Source organism: Neopsephotus bourkii, unplaced genomic scaffold (assembly GCF_033783945.1).
Source record: "Neopsephotus bourkii isolate Nb327-2 ecotype Australia unplaced genomic scaffold, CSIRO-AGI_Nbou_v1 NB_1638, whole genome shotgun sequence".
Taxonomy (NCBI): domain Eukaryota; kingdom Metazoa; phylum Chordata; class Aves; order Psittaciformes; family Psittacidae; genus Neopsephotus; species Neopsephotus bourkii.
In genome coordinates, this window is record NW_026902113.1 from 3,389,723 (window position 1) to 3,409,724 (window position 20,002).

Consider the following 20,002-nt stretch of genomic DNA (forward strand, 5'->3'; position numbering starts at 1 on the left):
AACTAGACATCTGAGTTGAAATTCTTTTAGCATACACTGTTAAATTCATGAGCTGAACAAAAGGTCCCTCAGTTACGTTTACTCTTCTCTTATAATGCAGGATTATCGTAATATTATTGAAAGTCTTCCAGAAGATGATAAACCAGACTTTTTTGGCCTGCCTGCTAATATGGCTCGTTCATCACAATGTATGATCAGTTCACAGGTAAAGTTACATTTTTCATTGGACGCTGAACCTTTTCTGCATCCAGTATAAGCTAGAGAAGCCACCATCTGTTCATAAATATTAATTTCCATAACTCAGAGTAAATGAAGGGATTTTTGGAATATGTTGACTTTTATCTGTAGAATAATACAATAACTGTTCTCTTTAGTTTGAAAGATACTAGTTTTGGACTTATATAAACAATGAATTATTGAAAAAGTTTACAATGATATAATTCGTATAATTCAGTTTATGCTGAAGGGTATCCACATACATAAGTAGTTTCTAATTTTATTTATACTGTTAATGTAGCTTCTGTCAATGGGTTAGTTGTTACAGGTGCTGTTCACTGCAAAGTTGGTTTTAGTTCTGGTCATTAAATTCTAATACAGTAGTTTGACAGATGATAGAATATGAGTAACATCTTATTCTCTTTCTGAAAGAGGAATTAGTACGTCAAACTATAAAGCTATATAAAGACAAATCAGTAGGATAACAGTGCATAGGGTAATACACTGAGCTCAAGAACTCTTATAAAGCCAAAAAAATGAAGATTCAGTGTATCTGGTTTTGTCCTAAAGTCTTTTACACAAAAATCAATCTAAAATGCTTTTGTTTCTGTCAGATACACAGTAGACTGCTCATTATTTCTTTCAGCTATGCTTACGTAATTTGTTCAGAATTGCAGATGTTAAAAATGCTAGTGTTTGAAAGTAAGCCCTTAGTTAACCTCCACAAAATCAGAATAGATTCAGAGCTCCTGTGTGAAGGGAAGTAGGTTATGAATGCATTCACATGCAGACTTAGACTCTACTGAACTGGTCTTCCATAGCATTGATTTTAATCTATAAACTATGGATTATAATCTTGAAAATATGAGGCTGTTGTAGTTACAGTTCTGTGAGATGCTTCTTTGTCATATGAGAGATTTCCTGTCCTTTCAATAATAGTTTGTGGGACTTCTTTTAGTCTTAGGCAATTTAAGTAACAGAAATGGGAGATTTTTCTTAAATTGTGTTTCTACCTAACTATGAATCCTACTCCCATTCCACTTCTGACAGTTTGGCAGCTCCCTTAGATCCATAGGTGATCCTATGGTTCAGTTAAATTGAGTGATTGGTTTCTAACAGGAGTCTTTCTCATAATTCCATTACCAAGCCAAGGCAGAGAAAAGCTGAATGAATAAGGTTGTGAGAAATAAATTGGTACCAGCTCAGTCATCATGTCACCAGCACTACAAATGTGAGATTTAATACTGCATCCACTGCTTCACTGATCTGTGGTATCTGAAGTATGTGGTATACAGTTTATATCTACTATCGCACATACTTTCATATCTACTAGCCATTGTAGTTTCTCAGTGTGTATTTTTACTAACGTCTTCTTCCTTATGCAGAGAAACAGAATTGCATTGTCTATACCACTGAACTCAGGATTAGGGGAAGTAGGTTTTTTCGAAACACACATACTTAGAAGTTACTCGTTTAAACCAACTGACAGCAATTTTGACTTCAGTCATATTTTTAGGCTCAGAGATTTAAAATAATCATTCAAATATACACTGATTTTAAGTAAATTTTAATCAGAAATCTTTTATCAGTTCAAAACCTTTTAAAATAAAAATTTAAACAGGTAACACTATGATCTATTCTATTAACCATGACATTAAAATAATTAAATCTATTACAAGCAATCTGGTATCATTTTATGCCGTTGTTTCACTGCACAAGATGGAATGCTTAGATAATAGAAATGTAGATTTTATATTGACTTTCTGTGAATATTGCTTAATTTTCATCTATAGAAATGATGGTTTGTATTGCTGGAGCAACACATTTTGCTGTAGCAGAAATTTGCTGCAGCACAGTGCAGCATTTTGCAGTCATGCAGAGGTCTCTTCTGTAACCTGCTGCATTGCTAATGTTTGAGTAAACTTAAAAACAGCAGTAACAAGAAATGGACTTTTTTCAGTAGCCTTGCAAATATTGACTATATTCGCAGCTTTTCTTATTTACAGCAGAGAACTTCAATTATAATTTAAGAGCTGAATATCTCTAGCTGCATTATTTTAATATTGTTAAAAATTATGTCTTACTATCTTCTGTAGTGTAATTCAGAAAGTGTTGCTTCTGCATGTGTATTGGTAAGATCCATTTTGGTTTAAAAAAAATTGGACTTAAATACATGTGATCTTTTTATCAACATGACTTACTTTATTATTGTTGTTATTTTCTGCTTAGTTGTTTTATGTAGGTAGAGCTAGGTAAATTTTTAGAGCCTGGGTTTACAGAGTTCACTGTGGCTCTGCAGTTCTGCCCTACCTACCGTTACAACAAGCTTTTGACACAACATCCCTTAGGTTGCGTTGGTCATGAATAATCTCACATCTCTTACTGTGTTCTCTCTGCAGAACAGTGCAGTTAAAATAGAATTCATCTGACAGTGCAGATGCAGGAGCCAGCATAGCTGGTCCTGTCTGTTTTACACCAGGTAGATTTTCTGTACAGCTGCAACTCAGGTTTCCTCAGCCCTCATTGCAGGAGGCAATTGGGTTGGTCAGGCATTCTTTGCTGCTGAGTCTGCCATTGAACCATGTCCATAAAAGCTGCATCTGCACATATTTTAAATACCTTCAGGGATGGTGACTCAACCACTTCACTGGACAGCCTCTTCCAATGCTTCACAACCCCTTTGGTAAAGAAATTATTCCTAATATCCAATCTAAACCTTCCATCACACAATTTGAGGCCATTTCATCTTGTCTTATCTATCACTTGTTACTTGGGAGAAGAGACTGACCCCCACCTCACTATAACCTCCTTTCTGGTAGTTCCAGAGAGCAATAAAGTCTCTCTTGAGCCTCCATTTCCCCAGGCTAAACAACTCCAGTTCCCTCAGCCATTCCTCATCAGACTTGTTCTCCACACCCTTCACCAGCTTTGTTCCCTTCTTTGGACACATTCCAGCACCTCTATGTCCTTCTTGGAGTGAGGGGCCCAGAACTGAATGCAGGATTTGAGCTGTGGCCTCACCAGTGCCAAGTCCAGGGGGCAGTCACTGCCCTAGTCCTGCTTGGTACACTTTCTGATACACGCCAGAATGCCATTGGCCTTCTTGGGCACCTGGGCACAAGCTGGCTCATATTCATCTAGCATTCAATCAACATCCTGAGATCCTTTTCCACTCAGCAGCTTTCCAGCCACTCTTCCCTAAACCTGTAGCATTGCATGGGGTTGTTGTAACACACGTGCAGGACGTAGCACTTTGTTTTGTTAAATTGGCCTCAACCCATCGATCCAGCCTGTCCAGATCCCTCTGTAGAGCCTTCCTGTCCTCCAGCAGATCCACACTCCCACCCAGCTTGGTGTCATCCACAAATTTACTGAGGGTGCACTCAATCCACTTCTCCAGATCACTGATAAACAACTTCTTGTATGTTTCTTTTTTGTCTTTCAATCTATTGAGACACTCCCTGTTTGCCCAGTCATTCTGAAAAGCCTGGTCTTTCTCCACAATGAGGTGATTTCTTCTGAGCTCACTCAAAAATCCTTCTTTATTCCCAGTTTTAATGACCTGAAAATAAGGTTCTGTCCACTATATTGTCTCAAATTTTCCCTCTTCCTTATGACCACTTCTCATGTGATTCTGCTGACATTCCCCTGAATAAACCTGTGTCTGCTTTCCTAAAGTCCAAAATCACTACTCTGCAGTTTACCTCAGACTATCCTCAACATAAATATAAATAATAATTCCTCCCTATATTTGCAATGTTGGCTGTTAATCAGCACTTTATATATTTTTTCAGTAGTGTCACCATTAATAATGCAACTTTTTCACATACATTTTGAAATATGAAGATGCACATCTGAAAATAATAGTATTAAAGGGTTTCCATGACTGAAAGGTAACTCTTAATTTGTGTTAAAATTTTATAAGCTAGTAGGTCTCTCATGAACTTTATTCAAGCTTTTGAAATACAATTCCCATGAAAGATTTGTTAGTGTGCTTCTTTGACTTAGTATTAAGCCTGTGTGGTTTATTTCTCATACTCAGTAAAAATGTACTTTTGCAAATCACTGCTATAAATATAAATCTGGAATTGTACAGAACTAAAATGCACATTATTACAGAGTATTTTAAAAGTGTGTAGAAATGACCCATGCCTCTATTCATGCTTATTTTCATGTATCCATACTGTAACATTTCATACACGTGGTGAATGACAGCTGAATCATTTAAAAACTTAAGTTTGTTCTATCAGAAACTCAACAGAGAGAAATAACACTCTCGCATTGCATCAGGATGACTTAAGTAAATTATAATATCTGAACAAACTCAGGTTTACAAAATCAGGCAAAAAACATTTTGCCGATGTATGTACTCCACAGAAATTATACTAGCATAGAAATCATAGAATTATAGACAGGTTTGGGTTGGAAGGGACCTTAAAGATCATGTAGTTCCACCCCCTCTGCCATGGTCAGGGACACCTTCCACTAGTCCAGGTTGTTCAAAGCCCTGTCCAACCTGGCCATGAGCACTGCCAGGGATTGGGCAGCCACAGCTTCTCAGGGCAACTTGTTCCAGTGTCTCATCATGCTCACAGGGAAATTGTTTTCCTAATATCTAATCTAAATCTACCCTCTGTCAGTTTAAAGCCATTCCCCCTTGTTCTGTCACTACATACCCTTGTAAAAAGTCCCTCCGCAGATTTCTTGTAGACTCCCTTTAGCTATTGGAAGACTGCAGTAAGATCTCCCTGGAGCCTTTTCTTCTCCAGGCTGAACAAGCCCAGCTCTCTCAGCCTGTCTTCATAGGAGAACTGCTCCAGCCCCTCTGATCATCTTTGTGGCCACCTCTGGACTTGCTGAAGCAGGCCCACATCCCTCATATGTTGTTTCCCCCAGAGCTGGGCACAGTACTGCAGGTGTGTTCTCACAAGAGCAGAGTAAAGGGGGAGAATCATCTCCTTTCATCTTCTGGTCTTCTGCTCCTTTTGATGCAGCCCAGGGTACGGTTGGCTTTCTGGGCTGATAGCGCACACTGCTGGCTCGTCTTGAGCTTCTCATCAACCAGACATGCCCAAGTCCTTCTCAGGGCTGATCTCAATCCGTTCTCCACCCAGACTGTAGCTGTGCTTGGGGTTGCCCTGATGCAGATGCAGTTCACTTTGTTGAACTTCATGAGGCTGGCATTGGCCCACCTCCAAAGTGTGTCAAGGTCATCCTTATGGATGGCATTTCTTCCCTCCAGGGTATAACCAAACCACACAGCTTGATGTCATTTTCAAACCTGATGAGGGCGCATTAATCCCACTGTGCATGTCATTGACAAAGATGTTGAACAGCACGGGTCCCAATACTGAAATCTCACATCGAATGCATTCTGTTTATAGATGTGGTTGATTGAAGGGAAAAAACAATTTCTTTAGTGAGCACCATTAGAAGTCAAAAGGGATAGCTCATCATACCTTAGTGTAGCTGTTAAATATAATACTCTTTTAAAATAATTAGTGTTGCTCTTCAGTCTGTGCTTGAAACTTAGTTTGTCGAAAAAGCCAATTATGTTTTTTACAGCTATTTTTTATTTTGGGATGAATACTTGTTAAAATTTATAGTAAACTAATAATGGAAAACAGTGTAAGGCAATCTAGTAAGGCAAACAAGGTAAGAAGCAGGATCAGGAGATGTGATTTTTCCTCATTAAATGTAATTGCAATGATCTCATTGACTTCAGTAAACCAGCATTTATCCTTGGGTTCCATTTTGGGTTTTTTATTAATTTTAGTTGCTGACATGCTGTTATTTTCAGAAAGTCACTGTGTGGTTCTGTAGCTCTCTCCACTATTCCTTGCATATCTATCTCATTTACTTAGATTAAAGCTGTTCTCTGTCTTCCTAAAACTGTAGTCAGATGTATGATTGTATTACAGTTCAGGTGCTGGATTTTACCTTGTTAATGACAGCAGCTGAGGCAGAATGTGCAGGGTAGGGTGTTTGAGGACACCTGAAACTTTTAGATTGCTGCATCATGATTATACACTACTGTTATCACGTAAGTCACCTAAAGAAAAGTTAGGGTGAGTATGTCCGCTTAATATTCCAGTCATACACCTGACTGGGGCTGTGGGATATGGTTATTTTTCAAGGTGCAATTGTAATATAATAATAGCTGTAGCTTCTTCTGTGTTTGTCAACAGGCTGAATTTTCTCTTGAAAAATCTGGCTAAACAGGCCTCTGAGCCCTGGTACCTAATTTTATATCTACTGCTCTTCCATAATTCTAATCATGACACATAGAGTAATATGGGTATAATTATTGAAAGCATGCAATTGAAATTATTCTCGATCTTGTTATGTTATTGCTATAGCTGTCAGGATGAACATAAATCTATTTTCTTAAAATAATTTAGCATTTATATAACCTTTGCATCAGCCGTGCATAGAATATAATTACTGACATTGATTAAATGCATCCCACATCACAAATACATGACTAATAGGCTCTAGCAGGAATTGATGTGTAAAGCCAAACTGTAGTTATTATTACCCTGCAACTGAGGGATCTGAGTTCTTAACAGGAATTGTTAAAATCTGGGGAGTGTTTTGTATATACTTGGGGTGCTGCATGAAAGAAAAGTGCTTTGGCAGATAATGGGAGCTGTAGTACTGTGCTCTACCAGAAAACACAGCTGTTTACCACTGCAGTCAATCATTACAATAATTCAGGTAGCCTTATTAATTCCTACAGGATTAGTACTATGTATATGAGAATATATTGTTGCAGTGCATAAAAGTTTGTTCTGAACAGGCTCTAATTTTCCAGGTTTTTTAAATTTTGTCATGGTGTGTAATTAGCTAATGTGAACCACCTCTTCTGGCTTTCCTTTCTGCATCATATTCTCCAGGTAGTATATATCCTTTGACCTCTGCAAAGTAAACCCCATAGTTACTCTCTGGGAGAAGGTTAGAATACCAGCTGGGTCAGTGGTGGGCTTGTGTTGTACATCTGCAGCATCCTGATGTTTTTTTTCCTCCTCCACTAAACCCCTGCTCTACAGAGGATTTTCCTGGTGTCAAAGATGTATGATCCTCTCATGTGTAAAGGAAGATATAGGTGGTATCAATGTCTTTCCCTTTTTTGCTTTGTATTTTGATTAAAGCATCATCTAGCTCTGTATTGAGTCCAGTCTTACTTCACATCCTTATTGAGTGAAAGCACAGCTTTGAAGTGGTCTTGAAACAACCACAGAGGAAGTAAGTAGACCTTCACTTTCTTACTCATCAATATGCAATATGAATGATTTGGTTATGAAAGCCATTAAAGTACCTTCATCATAACAACCTCCATGGACCTTGTTACTGCAAAGAGGCTAGGGGACACAGAGACTGAAAGTCCAGGAGATTTCGTTGGCAGTTCAGTCTTAAACTACTTTCACAGCCATGCGGGTAGCTGCAGCTAAACTTAGGAGCTATATGGAGGCATGTAGTTCTGTCAGAAGGCAAATCGGGCTGAATCCATCTCCTTCTCTTGCCTCAACGAAGACATAGTTACATTGCATGGAGTTACTACTTCACCAGTATTTATCAAAGTAACTATGTTATAACTTCATATTATCGTTTGGGCTATGAAGTCTTATAAAATCAGAAATATTTCCTTGAATAGCTGTGTAGAGGGATATATTGTTTATTTCAGAGAAATAACACATAGAATTGGTTTCTGTGCTAAGACTACATTCTTTTAAAACTGGTAGATGGCAGTAGAGCATCTGCTTTGACATTGTAGATCTGCTGAGGGGAGTTTGTTAGCTTTTTATACAAAAATAAACATCCTTTTATCTGTTCCATAGTCTTGAAAAAATAGCCTTTATCTGACTAGCGAATCTTTTCTGGTTTGTATTCTTTCAACAGTAATCACACTCAGAAATCACTGATCTGAGATTTATTTTTTTTTTTATTTCAGTGACAGATTTTCACAATATATTTTTTACTTTGTTACTTTGTTCTTTTTCAAATTGTAAATACTGTGTGTAAGATTTTATTTCATTGTGTGCTTTGTAGGATAGATTGCTTCTGAAATAAATACAAGTCTTGGATATAAGCATGTGTTTCTTATAGATTGTATTTGTGAAATAGAAGGTTTTGTAGTAACTGAATTACTGAAGACAAGACTTTTTCCTCATCTTGTGCATGAGTAAAGAACACAGATACCGTATTTCTAGAAATTTCTTTTTATCTGAGTTTCAGGGAAGAAGAAATTAAAATCTTGACATTTTCTCTATTTTTCTGTGAGTTAATTTTCAGGTCAAATTTGACTTTCTAGTAATTCTGAATGAAGCTACATGGGACTATTACTGTCTATTGCTTTCTATTCTGTTCATTATCTCTCTTAATTTCTCTAAATGCATGGGGTTTTTACTATAATGTGTTGGTCAATATCATAGGAGCATATATCCGCAGAAACCCACAACGTATTCAATAGATTAAAAGCTGAGACGCACATTAAATTGAATAACTATGTAGATAAATATTGACATTGCAAATTTGACTATCCCACCTTTATTAATATGTGCAGTTTATTTTACTCTGTGCTAACAACACAAAAAAAAGAGTTTATGAATTTTCCATTAAGAATGGAGAAAATATCCAGTAGCAGTTCCTTTATGCTGTTTATAGTTATTAGATGCACTGCTCACAAATAAATTACTCTTTTAATTTTTATATAAACACTGTCATGATTAGTTGACCTTACTTAAAACAGACATCTTCTACAAAGAATCATGGTTCTGAATAATCTTTTTACCCTTCTTTAAACAGACCAGTATTTGTGATTGCTTTTATATTTTGATTGGCTTTCTTTTCATCCCTCCCATGTTTTCAGTGATAGTAGTGGTTTCCTGCTTTATGTTAAATTTTTTCACTCTATTCAGAATATTTAGGTGTGTATTTGGACTGGACTAGCACAGCATATGAGAGTTTTTAGTGTATAATATATTAAAAGACTATGTTACAATAACAAAGATGAGGATTGAAAGGTCAGGTATTTAAAAATTATTCTTATTTTGAGTACTCTGTATTATACAACTAAGATTAGATTTTCAGTTTCCTTAGTATTATAAGGACATATCTTGGTTCTTTCCACACTAGAGTTCAAAGGATAGGATTCAACAGACCTAGACGTCTGCAACTGTGCTAGTCACTTCTAGTCTCTCTTTGTGTCATAGGAGTATTGTATTTAAGGTATGATTAATCTCATCCTATATAACTATCTGAAATTGATTATAAATTGACCTGATGATAACATAGTACAGTGAGAGGAGCGGAATTCTTCTTGAGTTTTGAGGTTACGGCTCCAGTAAATTAAAATTCTCATTCTAATCTCCACAATATAGGCCCATCTATCTATCCTTACCTATGTAAGGGACTTAGTTTTCCTATGTGCTCAATAGGAGGGTCTCCTAAATTACAAATCGGCCCACTTAAGATATGTATTGATTATGTTATGCTACCATCATACCTGTTAAACTTGAGAGAAGAAATGGAATGCACTGGAAAGAGCTAAAGAATTTCCATGAACATTTGGTAAATATCATACTATGTTACAGTACTCTAGAACACTGACTGTTGAAGCTTGATTTCTTTTGATTCTGTACCTTTAAGTGCTTAAATTTTGAGAATCACATCACAATATTTTTGAACTATTTTGATAAAATATACAAAGCAGAAACAGATACAGTTGCACTGAAGAAGGTTGAAATTATGGACTGATAGTGTATTTCTGATTTAAATCATATTGTCAAAGTCTATAATTAGATAATTAGAAATGGACAACTAACCCTATACAGTAGAGTTAGAAAATAATTACTTGATCTTGCAGTGACTACTTCTCAAATTCATTTCAGCTATATGAAGATAAGTGTTTATACCCATAAAGACACTTAAAAAAGAAAACAATACTTAATATTTTCAATCGGCCATATTCAGAAAGCAATCATATAACCTTTTTTCATCTTTATAGTATAAATATGCAAGTTTATGTGAAGTACTGCATACTGAATTACCAGTTAAAGTATATTTTATATAAATGTTTTATTTCTTTGCAAATGATAGCAGCCAACTATTCAAAAACAAGTTATAAGAGCCAGAACTATAGCTAAAAGAATTATATCTGGAAGGCAGAAATGTGTGTTTATTATCTGTATTGCTTGTCAGAATATTTGCATGTGTGCAGAGTGAAAAGGAGGAAGAATAGCAGGAATGATAAAGATACTGTAATCAAAACATTGATTAGAGAAAATAATTATTTGCTAAATTAAACAAGAGTCTTTTCTGCTGTACGCAATAGCTGGAGCACACAAAGAATTATTAAAGTTAAGTTATGAGAGTAAGAGAATGAAATGGTGTTTTCTGTAACAGAAGCTATGCTGAGTGGTGGCTTCTGTTTTCTTTTCCTTCCTTTAGCTACCAGAATATTTGTAGAAGACCTTGTAGGTTTTTGCATCTGTTGCTCTTTTGAAACCCAGCTGAGGTTTGACTTTCCTCACTCCATCCTAACTTAACTGAGCAATGTCTTTATACCCCTGCTGGGTAGTCCATCCTTGCTCCCATCTTCTGTGGATTAGCTTTGTACACTTGAGATCACTAGTTTTCTCCTCATCCATCTTGATCTTCTGCCACCCTTTTCTTTTGTTTGCTTCTCATGCTTGCTTCCTGCACATCAGAAAGTACTGTTCTTGTGCTTTGAGAAATTTGTTCTTGAAGACTGACAACTGTCCTGACCCTCTTTGCCCTCCAGTGCAGTTGCCCACTATGTCCTGCCAAGAAGATCTCTGACTAAGATAAAATCCATTCTCCTGAGTACAAGGGTTGTGATTCTGCTACTTGCCTTACATTCTCAGAATTTTAAACTCCACAATCTCGTGATTGATGCAGCCAAGGTTTACCTCAACCTTCACATCTTCTTCATTGTTTATTAACAACAGATTCAGTATAGCATCTCCCCTGGTTGACTAATTGCTTGCCTTTACAAAGAAATTGTCTTCAAGAAGTTCTAGAAATCTGCATTGCTTCTCATATTTCCCACACAGCAGATTCTGTGTTTGGTGAAGTATTACATGAGTATGAAGACCTGTGATTGTTAGGCTCCTTCAAGCTGTCAAAGGAAGATTTTGTCTACTTTATTGATCAGGAGTCTGTAGCACACACCTATTAGAGCACCACTAGTGTTCCAGTCTCTGCAGGCTCTCAGCTGGCTTGTAACCTGTTCCTGGGCAAAGCTCCATCCACTCCAGCAACTCCTTTGTCTTGACTGCAACTTCTCCATCACTTCCTTTCTGGCAGTTTTCTTTAGACTAGACAAGGATGCAGGCTTGAGGAATTGTGGCTGGAAAGCTGTCTGATGGAAAAGGACCTGGGGGTATTGGTCGACAGCTGGCTGAATGTGAGCCAGGTGCCCAAGAAGGCCAATGGTATTCTGGCATGTATCAGAAAGTGTACCCAGCAGGACTAGGGCAGTGATTGTCCCCTGGACTTGGCACTGGTGAGGCCACAGCTCAAATCCTGCATTCAGTTCTGGGCCCCTCACTCCAAGAAGGACATAGAGGTGCTGGAATGTGTCCAAAGAAGGGAACAAAGCTGGTGAAGGGTGTGGAGAACAAGTCTGATGGGGAATGGCTGAGGGAACTGGAGTTGTTTAGCTTGGAGAAAAGGAGACATAGAGGAGATCTTACCACTCTCCACAATTACCTGAAAGGAGGTTATAGTGAGGTGGGTGTCAGTCTCTTCTCCCAGGAACTAAATATCAATAGGATAAGAGAAAACAGCTGCAGGATGTGGCAGGAGAAGTTTAGATTGGATATTAGGAAAAAAATTGTCAGCAAAAGGGTTGTCAAGCATTGGAAGGGGCTGCCCAAGGAAGTGGTTGACTTACCACCCCTGGATGGATTTACAAGACGTATAGGTGTGGCTCTTACGGAAATGGTTTAGTGGTGGACTTGGCAGTGTTAGGTTAAGGGTTGGGTTTGATGATCTTAAAGGCCTTTTTAAACCTAAATAATTCTATGATTCTATGTTATGCATAGAGATTTTCTATATTTTTATTATATATATTTATAGATCATAGAATGGTTAGGGTTGGAAAAGATCATAAGATTGTTGAGTTATATTTTATTTTATGTTTTTAAGACAGAATATGAATATGAAATATAAAATAAATTATCATAAATGTTATAGATGTTCAGATTGTTTAGTTCACTATCATTTTGTAGTGCTTCATCATGCCTGTCAAAGCTGAGTAAGAAGGTGCTGTTCCCCTGAGCAAAATAAAATGAAAAGCTAAAGAAAGCAATACATCATTGCACATCTTTCAAGGGTAGAAAATAAGTCAAAACCTAGCAGAAGCAACTTGACTTCCTGCCTCATTCTGTCTAAAAATTAAATAGACTAGTCCATCTGAATGATTAATACAGTTTGTATTATCAATTTTAATTCTTTAAAGTCAGTACAGTAGAATTTGTAAGTTACTCTGTAACGTCTTGAAAATTATGCACTGTGAAAAATAACTAAGGTACAGGTAAAACACCTAAAAATTATGTGGTTGTAAGTGCAGCTTAAGGGACAGACTGCAATATCACTGAAGAATTTTAATTTCAGTATTCTTTCTTTCTAAATATATACTTGTGTTTGATGAGTTTCTGTGTTATCAGTGTTGCTAAAAGTAAAAAGCAGCTGGGCCTAATGAATTGGAAGCACCCCTTCTTTCTGAAAATGTTGCAGTTATTCTTTTAATTGCTTGCCTTCTCTCTTTAAGAAATATGCATTCAAATAATTTGAGGTAGCATGAATATCTGAGTTAAGAGATCTGTGGGAGATCAGAATGGATTGATTGTAACTGTCTTGGAGTTTTGATGCATGATAGGTATTATATGCATTTAGTAACATTTTCTGTGGGTTTTGTTTCTCTTTTTTACTTACTAGTGGAGCCTAGTTAAAGGCACAGCTTAAGTTTTGTTTATAGATTTTGTGAAAAAGAGTCTTTTTAATTAATTATACACTTCATTAATTTTTAAATTATTGCTGAACAAAGGCAATTACTGTGGTAAGAAGAATATGGGTGTTTTTCTTTTTTTGTTTGTGGCTCAATATGAATGAGGCCCAAGTATGTTCTATATTTAGATATTTAATATTTAATAGATCATGATTAGTAATTAAATATGCAGAAAAATATAGTCCATAGATAAATCAGAGGGTGTTTGCTATTGTATTGCATTTTTGTACTAAAACAAGTTTGTTTATCCTCCTTCAAGATTGCATTTGTATTCTCATCACTCAGGTCATTTCACAGCTTCGGATCCTGAGTAGGTCAGTAACTGCTGGCTGCAAATTTGACAGAGAAATATGGTCTACTGAACTTTCTCCTGTTCTCAATCTATGGAAGAAACTTAATCAGGTAGGAAAGTAGCTAATCTGAAAAGACAACTTTTTTTTTTTTTTCCCCATAACTACATTAAAAGTAAGGTCTGAGGAATTATCTTGGATATTGGAACGTAAGAAGGAAAAACGTATGGTAAATGTATTTGAGGTGGGAAGTACAATGTAGGTGCACACTGCCATGTCATGTCCAATTTTCATCTACCAGTATCCTCAAGTCTTTCTCTGTGGGGAGTGAAGGCAGTAAGATTTATTTGCATGAAGAACAGTTTGGGAATGAGTTCTGAGGCCTTGGTGCTTTGACAAGCCCTGGGGTGGTGAGCTGGGTTGTGTAAGGCCAGAGGATGTGGGGGTTGTGAGGGGGTCTGCAACATTGTGATGGGACTATTTACCTGCAGAGTTTTACAGAGGCCAATGAGATTGAATGTTGTATGTATGTGCAGGTTGGGAAAGTACTGAACAAGGGGATAAAAAGGGCTTGGTGGTAATAAACGAGGATTTGAGTCTCTTCATCAACTTGAGTCCGTGTCATGAAATGCCACACTTCTCCACAGGGCCAATCTCAATCCCTTTATCCCCCAGTCTTTACTGACACTGGGTATTGCTCTGACCCAGGTGCAGGGCCTTGCATTTGGCCTTGTTGAACTTCATGATGTTGTTCTTCTTTATTATTACCATTTATCTGTTGGTTACAGATAGTTGTAAAGTAGATATCAGATGGGATAGATTCTGACAATCATCATCATGGCTTGACTTCGCGAACGAAGATTTGGGAAGGGCTTTACCCACGCTTACTACAGGCGCGCTGATGACTAAGAAGGCCAATGTGGGATAGGCAAATCCGGCTACAAAAAGCACAGCAGAAAGTCTGCTTGGGTGGTACAGGTGGGGCGCGATTCTTTCTGCGTTGTCTTTCCTCCTCGAGACTAGTTCTTCGTGAGCTCTCAAAGGAGTCAATGGCATTATGTATGGTGTGCCTCCAAGTCTCCCGATTGGAGGCCAAGGTGGACCACTGATGGTAGTCAGTATGGCCAAGGCTAAGGTATTGTTTCAGGGAGTCCTTATATCTCTTCTTTGGGGTACCTCTCTTGCAGCTACTGGTGGCAAGTTCACCGTAAAACACGATCTTGGGGAGGTGGTGATCCTTCATCCTAGAGACGTGCCCTGCCCAGCGCAGCTGCAATTTCAGCAATATGGCCTCGATGCTGGTGACCCCTGCCTGTTCGAGGACAGTGACATTAGACATATAGTTGGTCCAATGGATGTTTAGAATTGTACGGAGGCAGCGCTGATGAAAGTGCTCAAGGAGTCGCAGGTGATGACGGTAGATGACCCATGATTCAGACCCATATAAAAGAGTAGACAATACAATGGCTCTGTAGACACTGATCTTTGTACTTTTCTTCAGGTGTTTATTGCACCAGACTCTTTTATGGAGTTTTCCAAAGGCTCTATATGCCTTTGCTATTCTGTTGTCTATCTCTTTGTCGATCATGGCATCCGAGGAAATGATGCTTCCCAGATAGCTGAACTGCTGAACTATCTTAAGCTCTGACTCGCCAATGGTAATATGGGGATGGCGATGATCTTCTTGCGGTGCAGGTTGGTAGAGAACTACTGTCTTCTTCAAGCTGACTTCCAGCCCAAAAACCTCAGCCGCCTCCGCAAAGCAAGATGTTAAACGCTGCAGAGCTGCTTCTGTGTGGGCAACAAGGGCGGCATCACCAGCAAAAAGCAGTTCACGGGCAAGATGGTTTAGGGTCTTAGTGTGGGCCTTCAGTCACCTTAGATTGAATAGGCTACCATTGGTACAATATCGAATATAAATGCCGTCTTGTTCATCGAGGTCTGCCTCAATGCAACCTTGTTTCACACCACTGGTTATTGGGAAAGGCTCAGAGAGTACATCGCCATACCTGACATGGCTTTACTGATCCTCATGTAACAGAATAATCATTTTGAGGAACTTGGGGGGACAACCTAATCGTTCCAAGATCAGCCACAAGCCTTTCCTGCTCACAGTGTCAAAAGCTTTGGTGAGGTCAACGAAAGTTACATATAACCCTTTATTCTGTTCTCTGCACTTTTCTTGCAGTTGTCTGAGAACAAATACCATGTCTGTGGTACTTCTATTAGCTCTGAAACCAATGGAAGGTATTGTCAGAATAGTTTCAGATTCTGACAATACCTTCCATTATATGTACAAGAAGCAAATGCAAGTCTTCTACCCATCAAATTTACTTATCACTAAGAGTAGTTGGAAATAATGGTCTAACCTGTTTCAAACTACTGAAACTCAAGAAGTGTCCAGTATATGTCTGGAACAGACTCTAGCTGCTCTATTTATAAATTCAAAGCTATTTTTAAAATCAGCTACTTTTTATTCCAGAGGCAAAAAATGCTTAAAAACTTGTTAATATGTAGACAGAGATTAAGTATGTTTTAGAACTTTTTATTCCAGTGTTGAGTATGTAGATCAAGGATTAATTCAAAAAGGATTATCTTACAAATACCTTGAAAATACTTATTGTACATGTAAAAGTTGATGATTTTGAAGCACAGCAAAATTTACCATTTGACATAGGTTTGTCCTGTGGAATTTATACTTGAATAATTGATCATAATCTTTAATTGTGGACATAATTTTATCTGTACATTCTCAATACTGTGTGCTGATCACTTTTGTATTCTGTAATCTAGTGCCAAATTTAGATAAAATAAAAGACAGCATTTGACTGGGTATTTCTCTGGACTCAGACAGAGCTGTAGAAGGAGGATGCAGCTCTACAGATCTCAAGCTGCAGGGGATGGCTGGTGCCTCTTCCCAAGGCTGGGGCAGTAGGAAACAGTCTTCAGCCTGCAGGAGATGTATGCTTGTTGAGGAGCTGTGTCATCAAATTAAGGAGCTGTTGGAGGAGTTCAGTGGACTTTGCAGCATCACAAATAGATTAGCTGGATCTTCTCTGATTTGAAGAGCCAAGTCCTCAACTTGGCTGTAGGTTGTGCCAGCAGAGTCTGTGTCTGTTGGGATGGGAAGCAAAAACTTACAGGATGGCAAAGACTGGAAGCTTGTGACTTCTGGCACCAGGAGGAAAGCTTCTGCTCCATCTCAGGATTTCCACTTATAGAACAGATTTAGTGTCCTCATAGCTGACAAGAGGCTGGAAGCTCTGTCCTGTGTTCGTAAGCCTGGTAAACCAGATCCCAACAGAAGCACCAGGAGGAAGCAGTAAGGTATACTTGCTGAGTAGAGAAGGATGCTCCCATTTTCTGACCTGACCTGTCATCTAGGAAGGCTTGCTGCTTGCCAGGGGTTTAGATCAGGTACATTGTGGAAAGACGCCAAGGCTTGTCTGGCCCTTGGACTATTAGTCTTTGATGCTTATTCACATAGGCCTCAGTCATACTGCCAGGCATAGCGTGGAGCATATGAAACATGACTTCGTGGGTCTGGAGGTAGTGTTTAAGGGCACAGGAGAGTAAATAGTTTTTCTTCTTGATCATCACAGTGAAGGTGGAGAAGGTGAGGAGTGGACAAATCCTACAACTGGTTGCACAGATGGTATCAGCAACAGGGTTTTGGGTTTTATGACCATGGAACACTTTTTGAGGACTGGTAATTGCTTGTTCAAAAGATAACTGGTGCATTTGACTAAGTGGGGCCAACAGGCTGGCCAACTTGGTGAGAAGGGTTTCAAAACAGAAATAGCAACATAGAGAGACGATGACCAGAAATTATGTGACAAAGTAGCTGACCACATTGGCAGAAAAAGTATGTCTGTAAACATCATCATCAATAAAATCAACAAAACAAAGCTGAAGGGGGACCATCTAAAATCATAGAATCATAGAATCATAGAATAGTTAGGGTTGCAAAGGACCTTAAGATCATCAAGTTCCAACCCCCCTGCCATGGGCAGGGACACCTCGCTCTAAACCATATCACCCAAGGCTTCATCCAACCTGGCCTTGAACACTACCAGGGATGGAGCATTCACAACTTCCTTGGGCAACCTGTTTCAGTGCCTCACCACCCTAACAGGTGGTAACACCTGTTAGGGTGGTAACACCACCCTCCTTATATCCAATCTAAACTTCCCCTGTTTAAGTTTTAACCCATTACCCCTTGTCCCACCACTACAGTCCCTAATGAAGAGTTCCTCCCCAGCATCCTTATAGGCCCCCTTCAGATACTGGAAGGCTGCTATGAGGTCTCCACGCAGCCTTCTCTTCTCCAGGATGAACAGTCCCAACTTTCTCAGCTGATCTTCATATGGGAGGTGCTCCAGTCTCCTGATCATTATCATGGCCCTCCTCTGGACTTGTTCCAACAGATCCGTGTCCTTTTTATGTTGAGGACACCAGAACTGTACACAATACTCCAAGTGAGGTCTCAGGAGAGCAGAATAAAGGGGCAGGGTCACCTACTTCGACCTGCTGGTCACACTCCTTTTGATGCAGCCCAGGATAAGGTTGGCTTTCTGGGCTGCAAGCGCTCACTGAAGCCGGCTCATGTTCATTTTCTCATCGACCAGCACCCCCAAGTCCTTCTCCGCAGGGCTGCTCTGAATCTCTTCTTTGCCCAACCTGTAAATGTGCCTGGGTTTGCTCTGACCCAGGTGTAGGACCTTGCACTTGTCATGGTAAAACTTCATGAGGTTGGCATCAGCTCACCTCACAAGCATGTCGAGGTTCTTCTGGATGGCATTGCTTCCCTCCAGCGTATCAACCGAACCACACAGCTTGGTGTCATCGGCAAACTTGCTGAGGGCGCACTCAGTGCCACTGTCTGTGTCAGCGACAAAGATGTTAAACAAGAGCGGTCCCAACACCGATCCCTGAGGGACACCACCCGTTACTGGTCTCCAGCTGGACATTGAGCCATTGACCACAACTCTTTGTGTGCGGCCATCCAGCCAGCTCTTTATCCACCGAGTGGTCCATCCATCAAATTGATGTCTCTGCAATTTAGAGACAAGGATGTCATGCAGGACAGTGTCGAAAGCTTTGCAGAAGTCCAGGTAGATGACATCAACTGCTCTACCCCATCCATCAGTTCCCTAGCCCCATCATAGAAGGCCACCAAATTGGTCAGATGTAATTGTACTGAGATAGTAACAAAACTGAAATAGGGAAAATGATCAAAGTCTCAAAATGTACCTAATTTAATATTGGTAGCATAACGTAGTGTTTAATGTTAAAGATTAGAACCTATCTTCAATTTCTTATGATTGGGAAAAGTGCTTAGTACTTCAGCAGTTCTTCATCTTAATTCCAAAGCAGGTCATGAGGATATTTTTAAAGCTGATGTGAATTATATACATAATGGATTTTAAGGGAATGTAGTAGAACATTAAATGTATAAGCTGATATTGGTAGTCATGTTTAATTTTCCTATAAAACTGACAGATGGGTTGTTTTAAAAAATTCTCAGGAGAAAGCATTAAAAAAGGTGATGGAATGAATATGCAAGTCATAGGAGGCTTATGTAAAAGGCAGTACTGAAGAACCTAGAGGCCTTTCAGTAAGTCAGTTGTCAGTTGTGAATCAAGATAGCATATGTGAAAGATTGAGCAAAACCTGCAAGTTGCATTGTCCTTGTTCTTCCTTATTTGTGCAGTTAAACACTCCAGGAAGAAATTATCAACTAGCTCCTGCTAGTTGTACATTACATTTTATATATACTCAACAAACTGGTACTGTGATTTCAGGATGTATGCAAAGAAAATTGCAAAACATTTCTAAATACTGTATGTTTCTTACACTTTGAAAGGTAAGTAGCTTTGTTGTATACTATTTTAATGATGTGGGAGGGAAGACCTTATCATTCATTTTTCTGTCAGTCATAAACCAAAATATTTGTATTACTCTTTCACTTAGCTTTTCTCTTATTTTTGCTTTGTAGTTAAGTGCAGTGTGAGTTTGAAATGAAAAACAGGTGAAAGTTCTGACAAACTTAAAGTACCTCGGAGTGATTATTGAGGCAGATATCTTGCATGTTCTGGAAAACAAGATGCCATGTGACAATTCAGAAGTTTATTTAACCTTAAAAAGAACCCCACAAACACAACTACTTGTTATTTTAAGAAGAGCTACTTCAGAGAAAGTAAAATCTAATTTTACTTTAAATAAATTACTATAAATTGAAGTAGCAAAACATTTTTTCTGCAAAGGCTAGAGTTTTCTTTTTACTTTCGTACTTTTCCAATAAATGCTTAAATTCCATAACAGGAATTCAGGGCAGCATCTTGTCACTTGTCAGGTTGGCAGTTTCAGAACACATGCTAAAACATACTTATGTAATAAGATGCATAGGAATTAAGATTTGCAAAATGATACCATCTCTTGAAGTTACTGAATAAATTTGGAT

General features: G+C 38.5%; 1 protein-coding gene across 2 annotated transcripts in view; it reads left to right on the forward strand.

The window, feature by feature from the left end:
* DYNC2H1 (dynein cytoplasmic 2 heavy chain 1) overlaps positions 1-20,002 on the forward strand; it is a 158,430-nt gene that overhangs the window by 107,477 nt on the left and 30,951 nt on the right. For both annotated transcript variants that reach the window (XM_061374480.1, XM_061374479.1), the window contains 2 exons: positions 101-205; positions 13,535-13,651. In XM_061374480.1, coding sequence (XP_061230464.1) covers positions 101-205; positions 13,535-13,651 — 222 coding nt within the window. The remainder of the gene's footprint in view (positions 1-100; positions 206-13,534; positions 13,652-20,002) is intronic.